This window comes from Hyperoodon ampullatus (assembly GCF_949752795.1).
Source record: "Hyperoodon ampullatus genome assembly, chromosome: 10".
Classification (NCBI taxonomy): Eukaryota; Metazoa; Chordata; class Mammalia; order Artiodactyla; family Ziphiidae; genus Hyperoodon; species Hyperoodon ampullatus.
In genome coordinates, this window is record NC_136923.1 from 64,689,243 (window position 1) to 64,714,404 (window position 25,162).

The 25,162-nt window shown below is 38.0% G+C and overlaps 1 protein-coding gene across 1 annotated transcript in view; it reads right to left on the reverse strand.

Moving 5' to 3' along the window:
- Positions 1–25,162, reverse strand: part of MLIP (muscular LMNA interacting protein) — a gene marked incomplete at both ends in the record, with an annotated part of 294,935 nt that overhangs the window by 138,109 nt on the left and 131,664 nt on the right. Inside the window, 2 exons of the mRNA XM_079712627.1 lie at positions 3,376–3,447; positions 13,096–14,643. Of these exons, the coding sequence (XP_079568753.1) occupies positions 3,376–3,447; positions 13,096–14,643 (1,620 nt within the window). The remainder of the gene's footprint in view (positions 1–3,375; positions 3,448–13,095; positions 14,644–25,162) is intronic.

A 25,162-nucleotide genomic window follows, 5' to 3' on the forward strand; every position in this document is an offset into this window, starting at 1 on the left:
TCCTGAGAAGTAATTGTGAGGAAGGGAACAGATAAATTACTTACAAGGAAAAAGTGTATTCTTTCATGGAAAAAAATTAATCACTGTGAGAAAATATATATTCACTTTATTTGATTTCAAGGAAATATCCCTTCATCTTTCCTTTCCTTAATACAATTGCTCAATAAAAATAATAATCCATTTATTTAGAATATTAAAATGTGCCCTTCAGTTTAATTTTAACTTTTTACCTATTGCTATCAGACTCAGATGATTAAGAAGAAGGATTAGTCAATAAGAGAGAGAGAGAGAGATCTTCAACATTCTCTGAAAAGGACAGCAGTACCCACATTGAGACTAAAAAATAATGTCCATATCAAAATTAATTCCTCTACAGAGCCCAGTATATTGTTGAACATATTGTAATAAGGACAGTCACAAATGCACATTCATCTGATTATTTTGTTCCTGCTTTATAATCACTTGTATTACATCCTCATCTCAATCTTAGAGAAGATGATTATTGGCAGGAGATTAGGTCAAAGACCCCAACACCAACACATTAAAAAATGATGCCTCTAAAGCCTTAGTTAAGGCTTTAGTTAAAAATGCTTTCCTCCTAAATGTTCATAGGGGAAAAAATGATAGAAAACGGAATAAGCTATAAATTTAAGTTTTACATGGACAATAAATTACAGAATTTAAGGATCAGAAACCTCATGTCCCCTGCCAACAAAATGTACTCTTTTGAAAATTATGGGCTTCACCAAGGGGTGATTAAAACTGAAACCAACCCAAGGATTCAATGAAAGCTTAATATCTTGATTGGAAGGGATGCCTGTATTTCAATTTGGAGAAAATTTTGCTTTTAAAAATAGTATTATTTTTTAAAGTGATTCTGGTTCCTCATTAATTATACTATATGCTATAAAACAGAATGTGGTGTAAAAAATCCGGTTCGGGGAGAGAATTAATTGTCCATCTATCTTAAGACGAAGTAAATGTGTTTTTTCTATCTTCAAGGCGTTCCACAGCATGGACCCTAACAGAATATTGTAATGACACTGCGCAATCACCCTACCCCTTAATTGTGCTGTTCTGTAAGATATTAAAGGGATCTCAGAAAAGCTTCTGTGATTTAAAATATTCCAAAATGTTACTCGTCTCCCAAATAGATGAGTCTCTGATGATTATAGTTTTAATTTACTCAATTCAGAAATAAGTCCCTTTGATTTTAATGGCATAGGATGAGTTCTATTGTATAAACAGATGGGCAAAAAGATCGAAATTACCAGATTTATTTTTTAAAAACAACATCCATGAAAGAAACAGCACAATATCATTCTAGAAATATTACTGAAAATAGAAATAAACTCTCATAAAATCATGGGATAATACTTTTGTTATTTAAAAATTCTTACAAAGTAAAATCTCTCATTGAGGGATACATAACATGGGAAAGCCAGCAAAAAAAATAATAATAATGTGGAATTATAAAAGGCTCTAAAGAAAAACAAACATCATGTTATATCCTGTGATCTTTGAAGAATTCAAATATTTATTGTCCAAAAACAACATCTTAGCCAAGAGACCATTATCCACACTAGATAACTGTATTAGATATTTTAAATTAGATATCATGATATTTAAACTAGATATCATGATATTTACATGTTGTGGTACTAAAAATAAAAATAATAATTTTACTGGAGTATGTTTTATTCAAAATTAAAAGCACAAAACCTCTCCCATATGAACTTGCATTAGGTTCAATGCAAAGCGATACCACCATAGACATTTATGAAATGGGTTTGTGATGCAATTTGAAATTAAGCTAATCATTCCTCATTTTTAATGACTGACTAATGGATTATAATCTCTAAAATCCATTGAATTGGAAGAGAAGAGAGCCGGCCAGCATGAGGGAAGGACACTGTGGCACAACAGCCCCTATTCTCTCTGCCTGGCTACTGGGTGGAAGAGCTTCTCCCATTTCTGTGAAGGCAGGCACTTGTGACCAGATTTTGGAAATGTCCATCTGAAATGGGGAGAAGGTCTATGGTGAGGGAACACTTCTACTATGACTCCACATAATATTTACCTCTAGAAAATAGGATAAGGGGCATCTGGTGAAGGTGTCACTTCCTGAAGCCTCCTGAAACCTCCTGAAATTCGTGTTTTACACCTATATCATCTTTCAATGAACCATAGAAGGTCAAAATTCAGAAGAGAAGCTAGATAAATAGTTACAGATGGCCCCCTCACCCCCCACCCCCAGTTCAAGGCATTCAGATATATAAAGCATAGACTCTGAGCCACAGGTGGATAACTGGAAATTTGTTATCAGAGATACATGATATAAGAGATACTGACAACCAATGTTCACCTATATACCACTTAGTATCTCCCACTAACAATTCCTACTTTTTTAGACAAGAGAATATATAACAGTTTTATTCTCCAGATCATGCTAAAATAACAAGAATGTAGGCTCATAAGCCAGTGGTCAAAATACCACTTGGTTGCAAACATTAACATTTTGACAAATTATAACATTATTTGAAACACTATAATTGCACAGAAAAAAAAATGGGCTTCATGCAAAGATAAACTGCCAAAATAAATATCATAAAAATAACATAAGAAATGTATCATGTCATAGACTTGGTAATTGATTTCACTTCAATTCTGATATGATCCTCCACTGGGGCTTCATTTGAGTCTTTGTAATGGACTTATGAAACAAGGGGCTTTAATTTAATTTACCTACTGAAGCAGAATCCCATAATTTTATAGTTAAGGACTCAATAGCAAGTCAAAAATGCCCTGGAGCCATGTGAAAGTAGCTGGATCATTGGAAGGGATCTCAACCCCTCCTTCCCATTCATGGAGGTCAGATCAATGGCTGAGGAAAATGGATAAAATGTTCAGACCATGATGGGATTTAAGAGGCTAAGTTGGATGTTTGGCTAAAATATTTCCACCCTGTGGAAGCCACTATTAATCATCAAATTACAAAGGTGGCCAGTTGCCCACATGTAACCCCATTTTACCTCTACTCTATTGATCAATGTGAATAGAGGTAGAAGCTCTTAAATATTAATAACCATTTAAAATTCCAAGGGACAGGGATGTACCCAAATCTGAATCAAGTTTCTCAGAGCTGCTTAGTAGCTTAGATAACTCCAGGCTCCTACCAAGACTCTACCAATAAATCAATGATGTCTCTGATTCTATCCAAGATGCTTTCACTACATCATCCTAAACTAAGAGCAGCATTTTATTTTAGTAAAAGCAGAGCTTGAAAACAGAATTTTTTTTAAACATAACAAAAATGACATAAGCAATTTTAGAAAACATCACCAAAATTCACTCTGCTTTTGAGCCAACACTGACCTTCTGTTCCAAAAGCAATGTGTTTGTTGGGATTGCTGCAAAAGCCTTGTAGCTGGACTTGGTCTTGTATTGCTAGAATGGGGGTAACCAGAAAGCAAGAGTGGAATTGAAAAGGGGAAAGAATGGGACATAAATTTAGACTAGTTCTACCAAGTTAAACCACATGTTATCAAATGAAGAAAACAGTGATTATGCTTCAACAACTTGTTTTTGACAGAAAAAAATTAGTTTATCATGTTAATGTTTTATTAGAATGAGAAGCAAAGAAATATCACAATAAAATATCAGCCTAGGGATTATAGGCAAGTATATGCTATATCATTTCAGAACTTAAAAACATTCATTTTTACAAAGTTATATATAAATTTCTCATTAGCAGCATGCCCTGAGAGGAATACTATTGTATAAATATTTGGGGTATTTTTGCTTGATTCTCAAAGGAAAGCAATTCTTCTTTTATAGTGCCATAATTAACAAATATTATGCCAGTAAGTTTAATTGAACTCAATACATTCTCTTGCATCATTCATAAAAACAATGATCAGAACACATAAAATTTAGCAGTAATTTTTAGAAAGTAGTATATTTTGAATAGAAGTGATATCAGCAATTTAACTCCATAATGGAAAAACTAGAAGGTCATGCTCTTGATCTTAATTTCATTTTTTTAAACCTCATGAACCTTTCCTGCACTTTCTAATACAGTGATGTTAATGAATCAAATGATAAAACATTCTGAGTTTTCTTTTTCTTTTTTTTTTTTTTCTTTTTTTTTTTTTGCGGTACACGGGCCTCTCATTGTTGTGGCCTCTCCCGCTGTGGAGCACAGGCTCTGGACGCGCAGGCTCAGTGGGCATGGCTCACGGTCCCAGCCGCTCCGTGGCACGTGGAGTCCTCCCGGACTGGGGCACGAACCCGTGTCCCCTGCATCGGCAGGTGGACTCTCAACCACTGCACCACCAGGGAAGCCCAACTTTCTGAGTTTTAAGTAAAACTCAGAGTAATCTAGTTCAGTTTTGGGAAGTACTTGGGGGAGAGGGTTGAGCATGAGAAAGTTGTAGAAACCAGTATCATATACATAATCAAAGTCCCAGTTTTGATATTGTTCTGGGTCCCAAGCTGCTTAACTAAGCTCAAGGTTCCTCTCACTTCAAAAGCTCTCAGGCAACTTCCCCACTCGCCCAGAGCCAGCGGGAAACTGGCATGCAGCTCCAGGCTGTCTTCATCCCCTGGAAAGAAGACCAAAGGATCTACAGAAGAAGACAGGGTAATCAAGTAAAATAAAACCTTGAATTTTATGGATGGGATTGGTGTAATCCTCATTCAACTGGTGTGAGGAAGGTAAGAGGCTGTCACATTCAGATTCCTTAGGAAGAAGTTCAAGTAGAAAAAAAATCAAAATGCCAGACCTGGAAGAAGAAAGTCTCTGGTCTCTTCAAGACTTGAGCTTACTTACTGAAGCAGAATCCTGTAATTTTATAATTAATGACTAAAGTCATTAATTATAAGTCTCTATTGATCCAGCACTGCTATGGTTTCCAGAAAATAATGTATTTGGATAAGCACTAAAATAAAATGCCATCTCAGCATGTGGAATTAGAGCTGACATCTATGACTAGGCGAATAACTTGAATTGCCTCATTTAATTTTGCAGAATCCCTATAACTAAAGAGTCATTAGGAAAAGAAGATGTGGTGAGCTCAGGTGACTAATCTAAGACCACAGCCCAAAAAAAACAAACAGATTTGGAATTCAGGCCCATCTGGATCCAATATCCATCCTTCTCTATAAGATACTTTTTCCCAAGGAATATCTAAACAGACAAATAATGCAGAATAAAATATGTTATTAATACTCCACAATGGTTTGTGGATAGTTAACTGTAGCAATAGTTGCAACAATAATAATAGATAACAATCACAATAAGCCAGATACCCTTCTGAAACCTTAATGTGTATTATCTCATTTAGTTTTCACAACAAACCTATTATGTAGATATTACATTATGTTTATCTTATATATGGAAACTAAAGCAGACAGATGTTAAGAAACTTATCTAAGGTCACTAGCTACTAAATCATAGCTGGGATTTGGACAAGGGTGCTCCAGCTCAACAACTGTGATTTACCTGCCATATGCCCTTGCCTCTACTTTCAGGATGCGTAATCATTTATAATGTTTGTTCTCCTATCCACAGCTGTCCTAAGGAATATAGTTGGCGAAGCCTCTACAGAGCAATATCTTGTTATTATAAATGTAATGCCATGTAATCTTAGAATTAGAAGTGATATTGAAGGCAATCTGTTTCAACCCCTTCATCCAAGGCATAAATCTCTCTGATCCTCTGTTCAGGCACACCATGAACAATTGCCTACCTCCCAAGGCAGCACATTTAGGTCTAATTGTTAGAATTGGTACAAAATTCCCCTTTATATTGAGCCAAAATATGTTTCCTGCTAACTTACTCCTATAGGACCTTGGTCCTCTTTTTCCCTGCTTGGACTAAGAGCTCTCTTATGCGTGATAGTTATACTACTGTTTCCACCTACCCCTTCCTTACTGATCCTCAGCTGAAGAATTTCACTATCCCTTTCCTCTGTCAAAATTCCTTTAAATTTTTAAATTTAATTTCTATTTTATATTAGAGTACAGTTGATTTACAATGTGTAAAAAAATGATACAAATGAACGTATTTATAAAACAGACTCACAGACTTCAAAAAAAAATGTATGGGGACTTCCCTGGTGGCACAGTGGTTAAGAATCTGCCTGCCAGTGCAGGAGACACAGGTTTGAGCCCTGGTCCGGGAGGATCCCACATGCCACGGAGCAACTAAACCGTGTGTCACAGCTACTGAGCCTGCACTTTAGAGCCGACGAGCCATAGCTACTGAGCTCACGTGCCACAGCTACTGAAGCCCACGTGCCTAGAACCTATGCAATGCAACAAAAGAAGCCACTGCAATGAGAAGCTCGCACGCTGCAACGAAGAGTAGCCCCCACTGGCCACAACTAGAGAAAGCCCAAGTGCAGCAATGAAGACCCTACATAGCCAAAAAAATTAAAAAATATATATTTTAATAAAATAAAAGAACATTTACATTTCTTCTAAAAAAAATTAAAAAACAAAAATTATGGTTACCAAAGTGGAAACGTGGGGAGAAGGATAAATTAGGAATTTGAGATTAACTCACTATTATATATAAATTTTTAAAAGGTGTGTTTATCTAGATGTATTTTTAACACAAAGTAGAATATCATCATCACTGACATGATATTGACAATAAACTCAATTAATACAGTGAAGATGATAATCATTGGCATTGCCTCCTTGGTTTTTGTGGTGCGTTTAGAATACACAGAATGAAATTGAGGTCATTTTATATTGTTGGATCACATTGAGTATGCTATCACCTAAAATTCCTAATCCTTTCATCTTTTTCTTAACATTTGTTGAAATTAATCTCCATCCTGTAGTTATGCTTTTTCCCTCTAGATCCAAAAATAGTACTTTAGGTATTATCTCTATCCAATTTCACTGATTAGATTTGTCAGTAATTGTAAACTGCAAAGATAATAATTTTATATTATTTCATGAACCATTTTTTAGGCATAGCATCTTTATCTTCATTCAAGTCACATACAAGGATAGGGAGCTCTTGCCTACTGGGTTCTGCCAACCTGGTGGGCATCAATCCATGTTGTAAATTTATTTGGATACGGCAGTTCAACTAATGGATTCACTCAACAAAATATTATTGAGTATCTACTTTGTGACATTCATTGCTCTAAGTATTGGTGATTCAGCAGTAAACAAACCCGCAAAGCCTTTACTCTCTAGAGCTTACATCTTAATGAACTGAAACAAACAATAAGCAGACAAATAAATAAGAAAGCAAAAGAAAAGCCACAGAGAGATAATAATATGCATAAAATTAAAATAAGGTGATGAGATAGACAGTGATCTCGAGGATGCTTTGGATTAAACATTCAGAACTCACAGAAATATATCACTACTTCTCAAATATCTCTCCTTGTTCAAGATATCATGAAAGACATCACAAAAGCTAGAAGCTGGAAATTGTTCAATAAATGTCTATTGCTTGAAGAAAATGTCTGACTTCCAGTTATAACTGTTTTGGTAAACATTCACAACCTAAGAATTTGCCATAATTTTCAGAATTTACCTTCCATTTTTTGTGTTAAAAAAACAGCTTGCTTCTTTTTTTCTGGTAAATCTCCTCTTTCCCATCATTTACAATACTTCTTTTGCAATAGAATTAGAAATTTCATCTGTTTTTTGAGATATGATTTATCTAGACCAGGAGATATGAACTTATTTAGAGCAACTATATGTCCTTTCTAGTTCTTCATCTATCTTGGGCTTTATGCATCTCTAAGACATATGTAGCCTTTCCTTCTCAGTCTAAATATCATTCTTGTTGCCATAAGAGATACTTTTTGTGTTCAGTATATTTCTTTTAGTTTCTCTTAACAATATCCAAATTTGGAGCATATTTCTTTTTTAGTATGTCAAGGCTTCCAAGTATGAAAGCAAATTCATTGATTTCCCTTCCTTTGTTTAAAATTACAGATCGCCCTAGTCACTGTAATTATAACTTAACTAATAAGAATAGGCTGTACTATTACAGGCTGGAGTCACCATTAGCTAGTCATACAAGGTAGAACCGACCAGCCTGACTTTGAATCCAGCAAAAAATTCAGTGATAACTACTATATCTCTCCAATTTGCAATCCATGCTTTTAGTCATCTTTCCATAAATATCTGTTAAATATTCACTACATAACAGGTACAGGGCAAAGTTTAGGTTTAAAAAAGGAAATTGCATTTTGTATGTAAGTTTATCAGAGCTAATTCTATTTATAGGCAATGCTAGATATTGTAATATAAATCCTGGGTGTGAAGTTGGGGATAGCAAGAACACACCCTTCCCCTTCAGAAAATATTTCCCACCACTCTCCTCACCACCACCCCCATCACTGACACATAAAATTCACCACAGGCTCTAGTAATAAAGATCTATGAGATCTCAAAACAAACTGTACTATTTGCCTTGAGAATCAGGTATTTGAACTCATGGTTACACTTTAAGTACAGGTAAATGGTAGGACCTCAAATTACATAAACAAGACCCTGAGGAAGGGCCTGACTATACTCTCTCAAGAAGCATCACCTCCTTGGATGTCACCCTTTCAAACAAACCTATCTCCGCCACCCAACATAAATTGGTGACAACCACCTCTTACCCTGCTATACTTTTCTCTATACCACTTATGATCTTCTAACATACAAGAAAATTTACTTATTGGGGAGGGGGAGGGTTGTGGACTGTTTCTCTTTCACTGTAGAACATAAATGTTCTTTTAGAAGGCATTTTTTACAATTTTATTTGTTTCAGCATCTTCACAACTTTGAAACGTGTACATAATAAGCACTCAATACATATTTATTGTACGAATGAGTGATTTGTTTTGAACTCAGACTGACCATTTTTGCTCATGGAGGTACATTTCAATCTGTTCATTTCCAAGATTATGTAATGATCAGCAGAAATGGAGAAAGTCACATAGAGGCTTGTAATCACCAAGTTTTCAGTGTGATATACTTGGAAATGTTATGATGCCTTAAAAGAATGAGAGTTTATGAATAAAACATCAGCTATAAAAGTTCATGAAATATCTAAAAGCTCCTAACTGATTCCCTAACCAATCCATGTGTCCAGCTAGCTTTCAGGCCAGGACAGTGACACCACTGGAGCTCGCACAGAGCTTCAGATGATCATCATTGAGGGGCAAAATGTATGAGGTTTTGATGTAATGGCCATCCCAAATTTCCATATGGAACACCATGATAACTCACTAGGAGAAAAATGTAAATTTTAATGAAGGCAAAATATATTGGGAACCCAAATACAACTCCATAGATTAATTTTCTGATATTCAGGCTTTCCCAAGGGGAAAAAGTGTCTCAGACAATATACACATTGATCAAAGAGCCATGGGAACAACATTCAGGGAGACACCCATCCTGTCTAGGACCATGATTATAATGTGAAATAATATTTTTCAACCATATCTGAAATTAAAATATAGCCATTATACTAATAAAAGCAGATTCAGAACTTTAAGATTCTATCAAACATATCTTATACCTGAATTTAGCTCAGCCTAAGCTAGCTGTTCCAGTTCATTTTCATATCAAAGGACAGTAAGGCCAGACTTGGAACTAATATCTTTCAAGCATTGATGTTTTAATTTGATGGCTATCTGTATTCTAGGACCTCTTTCCTTTCAGGATCTGGCACTGAGTGAAGCTGATCTAAATCTGAAACTCTTTGACTTCAAAGAGGGTCCTGTGCTCAGATTAGCACCACAGTGGAATGAGCCAGAAAAGAAACAGTCCATAAAAGCATATAAATTCTTTGATATCCCAAAGCTTTTGTCTATTTCCTATCAATCTATAAAGAAATCTTAGCAATTTAAACAAAATGAGTCAAACATCAAAAATAACTGCAATAAGATTTATCTCTTCCAGTATCCAACAGTGTCCATTTTACTGAACTTTTCACACTCAAGTTACAATTCTTGCAAGAATAGTTTTATTTATATATATATACACATACTGATTTTTTACCTACAGAGATAACAGCAAGAAGCAAGGAGGAAATAAATGACAAATATTTATATGATATATATATATGTGTGTGTTAAATATGACAAATAAATGTCTTGAGAGAAACTAATTTTGCAAAAGTTATCATAAATTTTACCCATTATAAGAAACATTTTTTTCTGTTCAAAGGAACAGATAAAAATGGATTAATTATAATCATTCTCCATATTTTCATACATGTTCATCAAATTTAAGAAGCATTTCTACAAGCTTGAACTTTATTAACTTGGAAATAAAGAAAATAAGCAGAAAAAATAAAACTAACACTGAAAATTCTTCAATATTGGGGGCAGTAAATGAGCTGGGAAGGAACAGGTCTTCAAAAAACTTGATTTTAGGGCAAAAAAGGACTTCATCAGAAGCCACTCTGGGCTCACTCTTTTCCAGCTCTCCAAAAATGGGACAAAACATGAAGAAAACAGAGTGAACCACAAACAGAAACCCTCTAAGAAGACTGTTGAGTAACACTACTTTTCATAAAGGTAAAGAATAAGTGTAAGGCAGTATGGTTTAAGAGATAATTGCAAATAAATTCAGGAAAAAGTAATGTTTAGATCACCAGGGTTTTTTTTTAATACATTACAAATGAATTCTATAATCACACATATATACTGAAAAGATAATCACCAGGTCATTTCACCTCAAATAAATCATATTTTCAAACACAGAGTTAGAGAGAAAGTTAGATTTCCTCCATCCCATTTGCTTTGAAGTTTAAAATACAAGGGCTTAATAATCTTGAAAAATAAATTTTAAAACGATCCAAATATTATACAAATTGATAATTCTAATCATCATTTAATTCCTTCATGAGAATTAATAAATAAGACTAAAATGATAAGTAATATGAGTTATTGCTTTGTAGCAATAAATCTCAGTAATAAAGAACATGGCTTCAGGAATCAGTAGATTTCAATTAATATAAATGTCAGCTCTGCCAGTATAAGAAATGTAACCTGGGCAAGTTATTCACTGAACTACAGTTTCTTGGTATACAGAATGAAGAAAATAATATTACCAATCTCATATAGTCATGACAAAATTAACTAACATGGTCCCTTTTAATTAAATTTTAACTACTTTAACTACTAGGATAGTTCTTGACTCACAGAAAGTATTTGATATCTGTTACTGTAATTATCATTACTATCACCACTATTCAATGATAAGGCCAATCTTCTTACATGTCCACATATATTCCTCTGGGATCATCTTCTGTATTTTTGGTGGAGTTGTTTACCATTGCTGAAATGCCACCTGCTTTCCTCTTCATTAAGCTAAATCCTAAACATTTCCAACAGGCCTGACATTTATGATAACTTCCCTTACTAAACATATCCCATAATAATATTTCTCTTATACTGAATTCAGTGAACTTTTATACATAATCTGTATTACATTATATTAATATTGCCTTATCCTTGTTTTCTAGTTTTACTGTAGATTTAATAACTCTCTATAGCTTCTCTACGTTATATATATGTATACGTTGTTTTGCTGAATAAAATATATTTTTAAGACAAAGGATTATTTTCCTTAAAAATAAAACACATCGGGCTTCCCTGGTGGCGCAGTGGTTGAGAGTCCGCCTGCCGATGCAGGGGACACGGGTTCGTGCCCCGGTCCGGGAAGATCCCACATGCCGCGGAACGGCTGGGCCCGTGAGCCATGGCCACTGAGCCTGCGCGTCCGGAGCCTGTGCTCTGCAGCGGGAGAGGCCACAGCGGTGAGAGGCCCGAGTACCGCAAAAATAAATAAATAAATAAATAATAAAAATAAAACACATCCACAAAAAAGCTAGTATGGTGGTGGGCATACAGTAGATGGCTAATGCATGCTTTTTAAGTTGAATTATATTGTAACATATTAACAGCATCATGTGGGCTGTTTCATTTTTTCCATGGTAAGTTCATCATCCCAACAGTGACAGAGTTGAATACAATCTCCATGGAACCAACTTGGACACTCTAAAATGATGTTAATTCAATGAGCTGAAATGAAAATCCAAACCCCCTCCTAATACAGACACTTTCATAATTTTATTTCATTTATAGAATACTGACTAAATCCTAAGTGTCTGAACTCCATATCTTAAATTACATGAGAACAGTTGGGAAGCCGGTACACTCTAGGGCAGAGTTGCCTTCCTCCAGGAAAAATGAACAATGAATGCTATGGGTAACTCCTTCAAATGTTTCCCTTCTCATATTAAAGTAAATGCTGATTTCACATCCTTCCTCAGTGGGTAGCTTCAGAGCATTTAAAAGTCAATACTTCTCCTCTCTTAACTCTACTTCCCTCTACCCAGCCTGTCCATCCTTTCCGTATTTTATAATCATGAAGTATTCAGTGTTCATAATAAATCAAATAATTTTCACATACAAAGGAAATTTCTATTCTCTTTTGCCCAACATGTACATAGCTAAATCCATATTGATTTAGCTTGAGGTGTATGGAGAGCAATAAAGAAATCATCATGGTGGAAGGGGAAGAAAATTACTAATAATAAATAAATGCCAGCAAAGGAAATAGAAAGTTTTCAAATTGGCTGGGCAATCATATGGGTCTTGATATATGATAATATTCCATTTTACAGTAATCCTGTCTACTATTTTATCAGTATAGGATATTTTGATCGATAATAGGGTCCATGTTATTAAAGAATCAGAAATGTATCATATTCCCAAATTCCATCTAACTGCTCTAAATTCCATCGTTGGGAACAATAATTTAACTCATATTATGCCTGGAAAAAATGCCCTTGGAGCCACAGATATAAAAGGTTACCATAAGAGGATTTGCAAAATCAAAGAGGCTTTCAGAAACATACACAATTTTAGACAGTTTATAATTCATCTACACATTCAAATATACCAAATCCTAGATCCCCTTGCACTATCTCCTTGTAGGAACAGAAAGAATAGCATAATTGCTGATTTTTCCCCTGGGAGGGGGGGGGAAAGATTCTGTATTTCAAAAGAAACATGCACCATGCAACGTGCAAAATAATAAAAAAAAAAAAAATACCTTGTGTTTCTTATTTTCAGGGCCTGTTGACATGGACAATGCACAAGGTGAAATCAGCTCGTTGGTTCTTGTTAGAGAGATGGGAGGTGATGGGGATGAAACAGATGACCTGTGGTCAGATATGGAGCTTTCGGATTTCCCAAGTCTTGAAGGCAGGGTAAGATTTGGGTGCAGCGCTGAGGTACTGAGGTGGTGCACCTCTGTGGGCGGATTAGCACGAGGGAGAGCGAAGCACCCCAGTTGGGGAAGAGAGGCAGAGCCAGTGCTGGAGACAGGGTGTGGGGGAGGAGCTAAAGGTGTCTGCCCCTGGCCAGAGAGAGGCGCTGATGCTCTCTTGGATCTGTTTATCAGGTTTGAAAGAGCTGGGGAAGGATGGTAGCATTTCTCTGGAGAGGGGAGCCCGGCTCTTGGGTTAGTGGGAGGAGACGCCGACGAGGCTATCGTAGAAGGATGTGGGGAAATATCCCTGGGCTTTCCTGGGCCCCTGAGGTCAGCATCCTGTCTGCCCTTGAAAAACAAAGGAGAAAAGCTTGGAGGGACAGGAGGCAGACCCATAGAACTGGAGGTACTGGTTTGCAGCTGGGAAATCATTGGGCTGCTCTTCAAAGAAGTGGGGGATGGCATTTTCTCTACATTCAAAGAAGCAAGGCTGCTACGGCCCTGTTTCGGGGGAGAAAGGGAGGATGCCAGAGGAAAGGGAGCAGCTTTAGTGGAAAAAGGGAAGGGAAAGGATTGCTGGTTGAGATCAGAAACCTGGTTTTCCCTTTGCTCTGGAGACGCCGCTCGCAGGGAGCAACTCGAGAGGGATTTTTTAGGCGTAGGAGAGGTTTGTTTAACTTTTTGATCGAGTGTGAGGCTGGAAGAAGCCAGGGAGTTGAGAGAGAAGGTGGGACAGGATGCCGGGGAAAGGGGTCTTTGGTGAGAAGGGTTGGACTTGAGGATGGCAGTGAGGAGGGAAAGCCGGGAGGGCACTGGGGATTTCACCCCTGACTTTGAGAAGTTCCCGCTGGATGACACTTGGCTACAGACAGTGGAAGAAGAGCCGTGGAAAGGGGAGGGAAAGGGTTTGGGACTCGGAGAGAGTGAGTGCGTGACGATGCGGACTGGGATGTAGGAGGCTGAATTCGACTTCAGAGAAGCACCGGAGGGCAGCGAAGGAGAAGAGGTTCTCGGACTTTCTCTGGGACTAAGGACATGCGAGGTGACAGTCTTCTTGAGGACTTCAGACGTCAGGCCAGGTTTTTGCTGGACTGCACTTGGACTGGATGAGTGAGAACCTGATAATTGAGCGGGATGGGGGAACTGTGACGTCGAGGACGTGCCCTTCGGTGCAAAAAAGGGTGCAGAGTAGGCGGAAGTTTGAAAGTACATAGCTGTTTCTTCCACCAGGGCCCCACTGACATCCAGCCTCCTCGGGTGGAACTCCTCCAGGACAGAGGCTCCGGCTAGGTCGACTGGGACAGGTGGTGTTTTCTGATTAGTTGGAGAAACAAAGGAGAAAGCAGGTGGTTTATAGGCAAGCTGCTCAGGGGCAGTGGGAGAAGTTAACTAGAGGAAAGAGAAATAGACAGGGTCATAGGACATCATTTGTGAAACTGTCAAAACATTCTTGTCACTTGCTCATTTATGCAAACAGTCCTATTAGTTTACACAAAAAGAGGCCTTTAAACCTCTGAGAAAATGGCAGAAATTTTGTTTTGCTAATGAGGCATTGCTTTGAATTTGAAATAAAATATAAATAAACAGTGAACTCTTAGATACTATATCTCATTTATTCTCCAGAATGAACATCAATATAAAATTGTATTTGCGTGTCTCCCTTTGGAAAATAATTCATTGACAAAAATCTAAAAGAGTTATATTCTTTTGGAATTGCATGATTTGAAAAGATTTAAATCACCATCAATATAAATTTCAAAATGCACTTTGGAAAAGGAAATAGGTTTTCTTCCATTGCAAGAATATAAACCATAATATAATAATAATGACTACAGGGCTTCCCTGGTGGCGCAGTGGTTGAGAGTCCGCCTGCTGATGCAGGGGACATGGGTTCATGCCCCGGTCCGGGAAGATCCCACATGCCGCAGAGCGGCTGGGCCCGTGAGCCATGGCTGCTGAGCCTGCGCGTCCGGAGCCTGTGCTCCGCAACGGGAGAGGCCACAACAATGAGAGGCCCGCGTACCGAACAAAAAAAAAAACAAAAACAAAATAATAATAATAATAATAATGACTACAATCCTTAAAAACTTTACCACACTTTGAATGTTAAAAATTCTAAAAACTTGGACTACTCCTACATATGGTAAACCTGAAAATAATGCCCAGAATTCAAAAGATGCAGCGCTCAACATCAACATAACTGTGACAAACTGAGAGACTGAAAGCCAAGGCTGAAACAGAGAGGGAGTTTTAGCTTATGAAAAATATTTTCCCTAATTACTTGCCAGAATGAACAGTTAACAAATGATGTGAGTTATATTGGAAGGAATGAATAGATACTCTTTCATATGGAAAGAAGCCAGAGTACTTTATCTTTTTTTTTTAATTGGAGTATAATTGCTTTACAATGTTGTGTTAGTTTCTGCTGTAAAATGAAGTGAATCAGCTATATGTATACATATATCCCCTCCTTCTTGCACCTCCTTCCCACCCCTGCCTCCATCCCACCCATCTAGGTCATCACAGAGCACCGAGCTGAGCTCCCTGTGCTGTACAGCAGGTTCCAACTAGCTATCTGTTTTACACATGGCAGTGTATTTATGTCAAACCTAATCTCCCAATTCATCCCACTCTCCCCTTCCCCCACTGTGTCTACATGTCTGTTCTCTACGTCTACGTCTCTATAGGTGCCTTGCAAATAGGTTCATCTAATCTGCCTGAAACAATGCAAGCCACCAATCCCACATCAAATAAAAAGAAAATAAAGAAATAATGTACCACTTTCAAGAGAAGCTAGGGAGAGCCTGTAAAATAAGTGAGTAGCTCTATTCTTGTGCTATTTTTAAAATTATCCAGTACTTTAAGACAAATACAGAAATTATAAATGATTCTAAAGCCAAATCTTTTAAACAGAGGTTTCCCTTCAAGATTATTGATTTGAGTCTATTGATCCATAAGAGAAAAGAAAATATTTGTGCCTAATACAGAATTTAGGGAATATCTGTTATTCAAAATATTAATTTGTATTTATTAAGTTATATACTTAATTTATTAAGTTATATTAAGTTGTATAATAATATTATATACATCACATTACATAGCAGAAAAGTGTACGACCATAATAATTAAACTTAGCAAGAGCTTCATTTATAAACTCAGTAAAAGATATTTCTTGATTTTGCTCTATAACATGTTAAGAAGGTGTCTGTCAGACCTAATGCAAAGATTTTCATATCATAGAGTTTTGAGTTCTAAAAATATTTAAAACTGATAAATTCAAACTCACCCCAAACTTCTAAGTTTCTGAGCAAATGTACCCAAAATATTCTTTTCTTTTTATATGTAAATTCATTTGTGTATTTGCAACACAGAATTCTTGCCACATAAATTATTTTTGAATAATTTTGGCATGTAACCCAGAATATCTGAAAATCATCAATAATTGAAAATCAAACAGAATTCAATCATGCTTAACAATTCCCTCACATAAGTTTTGCTTAAAAACAATTCGGCTTATCCAGTATTTGTAAAACCAACTCATGTGTTTAGCCATAAGTGAAAGGTCTTCTCTAATTGTTTCCTATGATTGGTCTGTCCTCATGGAAGGAACGAAGAAATTTCGAGGCTATGTACATTCTCTCTGCATGCTATGCCATAGTTTTTGTTATAAAAAAATTGTAAATTAATAACAGCCACAAAAATTCCATTACCTTTTCAGTCATGTTTCCAAATAACTTCAGTTTATATAACAAACTCATTAATTCATCCTGATTATCCACCAAATTATCATGTTAAAATCTCAGGACTGCAATTTTGAGGGTCTCATCAGAGGAAACGACTGTTCCCTCCAATTTCCCCAAGACTATGGCTTCTAATTACCAAACATTCTATTACATGAAGTCATATCTTACCTAATATAAGTAACTCTGTATTTTACTGTACTTTCTAATAGCTTATTATTGAAGAACTTCTAAGAAAAGTTCAAATGAAAAGATTCTGAAAAGTCTAAGAATGTTTTTTATTATATTTTCCTATTTGATGTATTAATAAGCATTTTCAATATTTTTTTTCTAATTTGATGTTATCCTAATTTATACTAATATAAAAATGTGACACCATATTTTTATAAAATTCCCAGGAGAGGGGAATGAATTTTTTAATGAAAAAGATTCATTTTCCTGAGTTCCTTTTATTAATAACTTTAAAAAAAGAGCAAGTAAAGACATGAATAATTTTATGCAGGAAGAAAGGATGGATACCTGTCAAATGTTCAGTCAAGTAGCTCGAAATAGGCCCTTTATTTTAGTTCTTTCCTGTAAATCCCTTACTGATGATAATAAACTTCTCTGATGATGCCTACAAATTATATCAATCTTTTCATCCTCTCTCATTAATAACCTCTGTTCTGTTCTCTAGGTTCCCTAATTCCTTCTCTCTCAAACCTGTTCTCTGTCTTCTCCACCATTTATTTCTAACCTGATATTTGTTGATGTCTTTGCTTCAGACACCTGTCTAAAATCACCCCTGACTATGTTCTCCAATCCCCAGCCCTCTTCTGATTCCCTGAGCCCCCTTACCACATACCTCCTCCAAAATCATTTTCAAAACTCTCTTCTCCTAGAAAAACTATCCTGAGCTCTGAATACATTCACAGTAATCTCTGTAACAGAGGATGCTTACAATATTCTGCTCTCATCAAGTGGATGGTCTTAATCTTAAATCCATATTGGATCATGCATAATAGAGGCTATCAGTTATTTTAACAACCAGTCTCTGTAGTATAGCTGCCTTGTCATTTTAGTCAATCTCAAATTAACTGCTTCTCAGCACTATTCACAGTAGCCAACACATGGAAGCAACCTAAATGTCCATAGACAGAGGAATGGATAAAGAAGATGTGGTATTATATACAAAGGAATACCACTCAGCCATAAAAAAGAATGAAATAATGTCATTTGTAGCAACATGGATGTAACTAGAGATTATCATACTCAGTGAAGTAAGTCAGAAAGAGAAAGACAAATACCATATGATTTCACTTATATGTGGAATCTAAAATACGACACAAGTGAACCTATCTATGAAACAGAAACAGACTCACAGAGATACAGAACAGACTTGCAGTTGCTAAGGGAGGGTGTTGGGGGAGGGATGGACTGGGAGGTTGGGATTAGCAGATGCAAACTATTATATATAGAGAGAATGGATAAACAATAAGGTCCCACTGTATAGCACAGGGAAATATATTCAGTATCTTATGATAAGCCATATGGAAAAGAATATTTAAAAAACTGAATATATAACTGAATCACTTTGCTGAACAGTAGAAATTAACACAACATTGTAAATAAATTATAGTTCAATAATAAATAAATAAATAAATAAAATTAACTGCTTCTGTGTATATTCAGTTTTTCCTAATGTGTCCATGAGATTCCAAAACATCTGAATAAAAGCCAAAATGTCTGATCTGCTGCCTGATGGTCTGAATAGTTCCCAAGATTTGAACCATGTTGGTCCATATAGTTGTGCTCTTTTTCCTGAATCTGTACCATTTCTGCACGGCAGAAACTCCTGATTCTCCTTTGTCCTTGCATGCAATCATTACATTATAGCACCTTGGCCTCCTAAACAAACCTGCTGATCTGTCCTCTTCTCACTGATGGACACTTACAATGTGACTGAGCAGATTCTCAGCCTTTCTTACCTGAACAATTCAAGTCATCCTTTTGGTATTCCTATTTCTAGTTGCACCCAATTGCACCTATCTTCAGACTGACCTGTTAAAAATCTAATCAAAACACACCGATGCTCAAGATGCCACCAATACTTTCCCACATCTACCATGAACTCAAGATTGTTCCTTCACAACAGATCCCCTCTCCTCCTAGCCAGTCTCATCTCCCTCATCCCCTGGTATTTTGCATTTTAGGTTTTAGAAATACTTATTTAATTTCAAACTTCTTGACAATATTGTCAACACTCTAGCTATCTTGTTCTTTTGCCAATCCACTTGGCAAATCATTATTCTTAAATCAATTACAGTCCTAGACCTAGTCTACTTAAAGCTGCTATTTAAAAAATATAGCAGAACCGAGGGCCACTGCACTTGATTTAAGAACTTGTCCTGTACAAGGGCACCAGCTGAGAGTGGGGCTGAACTTTCCTACACTAAGCAGAGGGGGTAACTTTTTCTAATTCACAAATGGGCTGGGTAAGACACTGTAAATTGGTATCATCAAAAATTTAAGGTCTATAGTCTCAGCTGGGCTGTGTACCACTCAGCTTTTTTTGTGGGTCGTTTGGGATTCTTTTTTTCTTTTCTTATATTTTGACCTCAGTTTCCTCTCCTGTTCTAAACAACAGCCTTCCACAAAGTTAGCACACACTAACCCTTTTCCCAGAACCTCCCTCATTGTGTGCAACAGATGACTGAGATTCCTTTTCTCCAAGGAAGATTATGATTACTGGGAAAATTAAATATTTTCTAGACCTATTCTTATCCCCTTTCCTTCATTCTAAAGAAAAATAATGTATTTTCCCTTTTTAAGAGTAAATTTCTCTCTGTGTTCTGAATCCCAGCAGCTCTTGCCTTCTCAGGGATCCCATTTCATTAACTATCCCCTGTATGCTACATATTCATCCTTTTTTTTTTTACTTGTTCTCTCATACTAACATAAAGCAGAATACTTCCCATCATTAAAAAGATAATAATAACTATCATGTAGTATACTGTAAAAATATCCACATTTTTCTACTCTTTTCATAAGAAAGGCAAAGTCCTTTTCCTCATTCACCCTCTAACCTTACCTAGCCATATGACTTGTTTTGACCAGTGGGATGTTAGCAAATGTGATACAAGACACAGTGGCTTGAAAAGCACTTGTGCATTGGGGCTTACTGGTTTGCTGACTGCAGAGCATCACCACAATGTAAATGAGCCCAGGCTAGTCCACTGGAAGATGCCAGTACACATCTCAGCTAACCAACCACCAGACAGCTAACCAGCCAGTAGCTGACCCAGCAGCCAATTGCAGACCCATAAGTGAACCACAGCAAAGATCAGCCGAGCCTGACCCAGAGCTGCAGAACCACCCAGTTGAACACAGCCAAATTGTTGACCTGCAGATTTTTGAGCTAAATAGATGGTTGCTGTTTGAAAACACAATTTTGACACTGTTTGTTAAGCAACGAAATCTGATAAAAACACATGCACACATATGCACCAAGATCTGTGGTGCCTGTAAATACCCTAGTTACAGGTCTATGTAGATTTCTTCTCAGTCACACCTGTCCCTACCATCACTGTGTTGATTTCCTTACTTATTCTGGCCAACACACCCTAAAGTGACTTCTCAAACAGCCACCCCACACACACACTGCCTTAATCCCCTCCTCTTAAGTATAGATGGAGACTGTGACTTGATTCTAGCTAATAGAACCTGGCAAAGATGAAGGGATTTTGCTAATGTATTTAAGGTTCCTAATCAGGTGACTTTAACTTAATCAAATAAAGGATCCTCCTGAGTAGGCATGCCCTAATGCAATAGGGAAGAACAAATCTGACTCCATATTGGATGTGTTTCTTTTATTTTAACCTGTGTATCTATTGATTTAGCTACAAGTTAAGAATGTTGCCTATAGCCTGAAATATGCAGGATAGCCCATTCTCAAGGCTCTAATTTTTAAAGGTGTAACACCTTTCCATTCATATAGAGATAAAAAGTTGCAGAACAGAATAACATCTGTCTTGTTGAAGGTTTATAGGAACATTGTGACCAGACCTACAGACCTATGTGGACAGCTGCAAGAGCAAAGGATTCCAACACCAAGAAGTTTGCAACAACTAACCAAACCACCTCCCCTTTTTAGAAAAAAGAAGACTGAATTCCAACTCAGCGAAGCTGGTTCTTTGGGGCACTAGTCTGTCATCTTCTTGGTCTGCTAACTTTCCAAATAAAGTTGCTATTCCTGGCCCCAATAACTCATGTCTCAATTTATTAGCCTGACATGCGGTGAACAGTACGAGCTCGGACATGGCAACACTAATAAAATGAGACCTTTAAAAGAGGGTCAGAAAACTAGAGATCAAGGTAGCAGCTTTTTTTTTTTTTTTTTTTGCGGTACGTGGGCCTCTCACTGTTGTGGCCTCTCCCGTTGCAGAGCACAGGCTCCGGACGCGCAGGCTCAACGGCTATGGCTCATGGGCCCAGCCGCTCCGCGGCATGTGGGATCTTCCCGGACCGGGACACAAACCCGTGTCCCCTGCATCGGCAGGCGGACTCTCAACCACTGCACCACCAGGGAAGCGCAAGGTAGCAGCTTTAAGAAGCAAGCTGCCATGAATTCTACAGCCTCAAGGAAATGAATTCTGCCAATAACATGGGGGAACTTAGAGGCAGACCCTTCCCTTAGGAGAGCTTCCAGGTGAGATGAACTTGACATCTTGATTTCAAACTTGTGAGACCCAGCTCAGCTGTGCCCAGGCCTCTGATCTAAAAAACCCTGGAGAAAATAAATAGGTGGGTTTTTTGTTTTTGTTTTTGTTTTTGTTTTTTGTGGTATGCGGGCCTCTCACTGTTGTGGCCTCTTCCACTGCGGAGCACAGGCTCCGGATACGCAGGCTCAGCGGCCATGGCTCACAGGCTCAGCCGCTCCGCGGCATGTGGGATCCTCCCAGACTGGGGCATGAAGCCGTGTCCCCTACATCGGCAAGCGGACTCTCAACCAATGCGCCACCAGGGAAGCCCCATAGGTGTTTTTTTTTTAAGCCACCAAATTTATGGAAATCTGTTATGCAACAACAGAAGAGTAATATACTTCCCCCGACTTCTTAACAGATTTTAACCCCTGCTCTTCTGCAGAAACTCTTATCACCAATGTCTACAATGGTTTATTTTTTCCTAAGCCCCACAGGCACTTGAATCCCTTATCTCTTCTGATTTCTCTACAGAACCTGACTAGCAATCTCTTCCTCCTTTTCAAAACTGTTTTATCTGTGGCCTCCATATCATCTCTCTCTCCTAGTGTATTTCCTAGTATATTTGATGAACCCTTATCATACTCCTTCTCTTTTCCACCCTCTTCTTGTGTGTCAGTACTTACCTGGCTGTCCTCACTGTCTGGAATGCCTGGGCCCTGTTTGTCAGCCAAGAACACTTTTACTCATCTTTCACATTTCAGCTCAGACAATGTGAACCCTTCCTGGTGATCCAGGATGATCTAGGTGTCCTCCCTCTAGATGTTCCACTGTTCCTTGAACCTGTCACCTTTCATTGTCATTATTTTCAGGTGCAACTGTTTTCCAAGCTCCTTGAAGGCAGGTACTGTTTTTTTAAAGTTTACTCCCCTAGTGTCTAATGTCTGGCATGTTACCTTCATGCAGGAATGAGGAAATAAAGTGTCTAGTGGGTGTAGGAACAGAAAGCCAAAGAGGAGGGTTGTGGTGTCACATCCTGACACCTCCCTCCACAGTGGCATCATCACCTCCCTCCGCAGTTGTCCCCTCTTATTCTGCTCCAGACTCTGGGCATGAGGATGGAGAGAATGATGGCTCTTAGATCCACAGGCCCGTCTTCTCCTCACCAGCAAGACAAACATTTGAGTTCTGATACCAAAAGTCGGGAGACCTTCCTTTTAAAAGTCTTCCTCACCCTTCTGCTGAAATTGTCAAAGCAACTTGATTTTCCATAATGTACTTCCTCTGCACCTCGGGCTATTGGTACAATTGATCTCAACCAGAAGAAGCAACCAACCACCAGCGAGGCATCACAGGGATTCTGCCAGCATCAGAGTAGAGCCAGGGTCCCCCACTGAGTCAGAGGAACTCTCCTTGGTGTGTCCAGTGTCACTCACCATGGGCGGTGACAACGTAGGTTAAGTGGGTGGAATAGGATGGAATCATATACTCACCCTAAACAAGAAAGGAAATGGGGAGTTGGCAATGGGAAGAGCACTAGAGAAAGGTTGTTAAAGCAATAAAATCAGTTGGTCAGGGGTATGTATATTAATTAAAAGAATGAGGGCCTCTACATTTTTAATCATCTCAACTACCTCAAGGCAATTATACGATCGAGTGGGCCCAGCCAGAATCTGCGTTACTACTTGGATGACCTCCCACCTGCTATGCAAGACAGACTCCTGTTTTGTTTTTTTTGCTGCTGGGCCCCATGTAGCTCTGCTCTGCATGCAGTCAGGAAGTCATCCTGCAAATGGGCATGTACAAATGACTTCCTTGCATTTTAATAGAAACATGCCATTTTTCAGGAACCTGTGGCTCCAAGCTAGTCTTCTCAGCAGTTAGATTAGCAGAAGACTAGCAGTTAGCAGAACTAACATGGAAGTTTAACCTCCCAGCTTTTTTCAAAGTCTTCAAGCTCTAAATCCCTAAGCCAAAAGCTATGGACAATGTGTTTTAATAGGCAAAATACAACAACAGCCAAGCTATGAGGCTGGAGTCCTAGGTTGTCTTCCCTCCTCTAATATAATTTTTCTCTGCTGTAAATTAAGAGAGTTATGTAATGATGTCTGTTCCCTATTTATATGACAGGGTCATGGGAAAAGGAGGATCATTCATTCATCAGATACTTTCTTAGTACCTATAGTGTCCCAGGCATTGGAGTTAGGTGATGCGGACAGAAGGCGAGATTTTTTGTCATCAGAGGGCTCACAAATCTACTGGTGTAAGAGAGACATATAAAGGCTATTCTGATACAATGTGCTGGTATGAATAGGGTATTTCACTATAAAACAAAGGCCCATGACTATAAAAAAAGGTTTCTATGTCTGATGACCTGTCCAAATAATTTGTTGCAATCTCTTTTCCACGGATCCCTAAAATCTAGGTTCTTAATTAATATGTGTGCCAATGTCCAAGTTTCCCAGAATTTTTTGTAAGAACCTCCTCTATTTGGTCACCGCTAGTTCTACTGATTTTATTTTTCGTGTCCTTTCTTCCGTTCTGACATCCAAGCTATGTTTGAACCAATATATAAAATGTTTCCCTCCTCCCACGTTCCTTACACTGTGCCCCCAAACATGCTGCCATTTCCAACTTTTTAGATACAGTGAATCATTCCTGAGAACACTTGTGGCCCAGGAACTGTTTTAGGCCATATATTTAATCTTTGCAAGGAAGGTTGATAGCATCACCCCATTCTACAAATGAGGACACTAAAGTTTACGACCTCAAGTAACTGCCCAGAGGAGTGTGACCATAAGTTGCCAGTCTCATTTTTGCTTTTTCATACCATCTCTCTAATGTGTGATCTCCCTTTCACTACTTATCCATTCCTCAACTTGATTTCTGCCCCATCACCCCACTCACACTGTTCCCATCAAGGTCACCAAATGACCTCCTAAGTCCTATATTTAATGGACTTTGAAGGCCCTACTTTATTTGGCTTTGTTTTGTATTTTATTTTGACTTGTATTAAATTTATATTTTCTATCATGTTATATATTATATTATTTTCATAAATCATATTATAGAATAATATTTTAGTAGAAGGTGCCAGGCTGCTCTTCCAGAGCAGAGTTGGTCAGATGCCAGACAACCTCATCCCTTCTCCCAGAGGAGGAGGTGCCCAGAGGAGGTGTGTGTCCAAGCAGGTAACAGGGCCAGACTCTGGGCTCTAACCTGGGAGAGCAGAAGGGCTCCCATATCCCAAATTGAGACAGCGGCCAGGTCAGACCCCGCTTCCCTAGCCCCATCTCTACACATCTGGTTCTAATAATAATCATGCAGGAGAGGGTCCCCTCCCTTCCTTGCAGGGGGCACCTCCCTGCAGTGACCCCTAGTGCTTCACCACCAAGTCTATCAGCAAAAGGCCTTTTGATCCTTCCCTTACCTTTGATCTTGGCCTCTTGATCTCCTAGCTTTTAATCTTCTCTAAATCAAGCAGCAGCA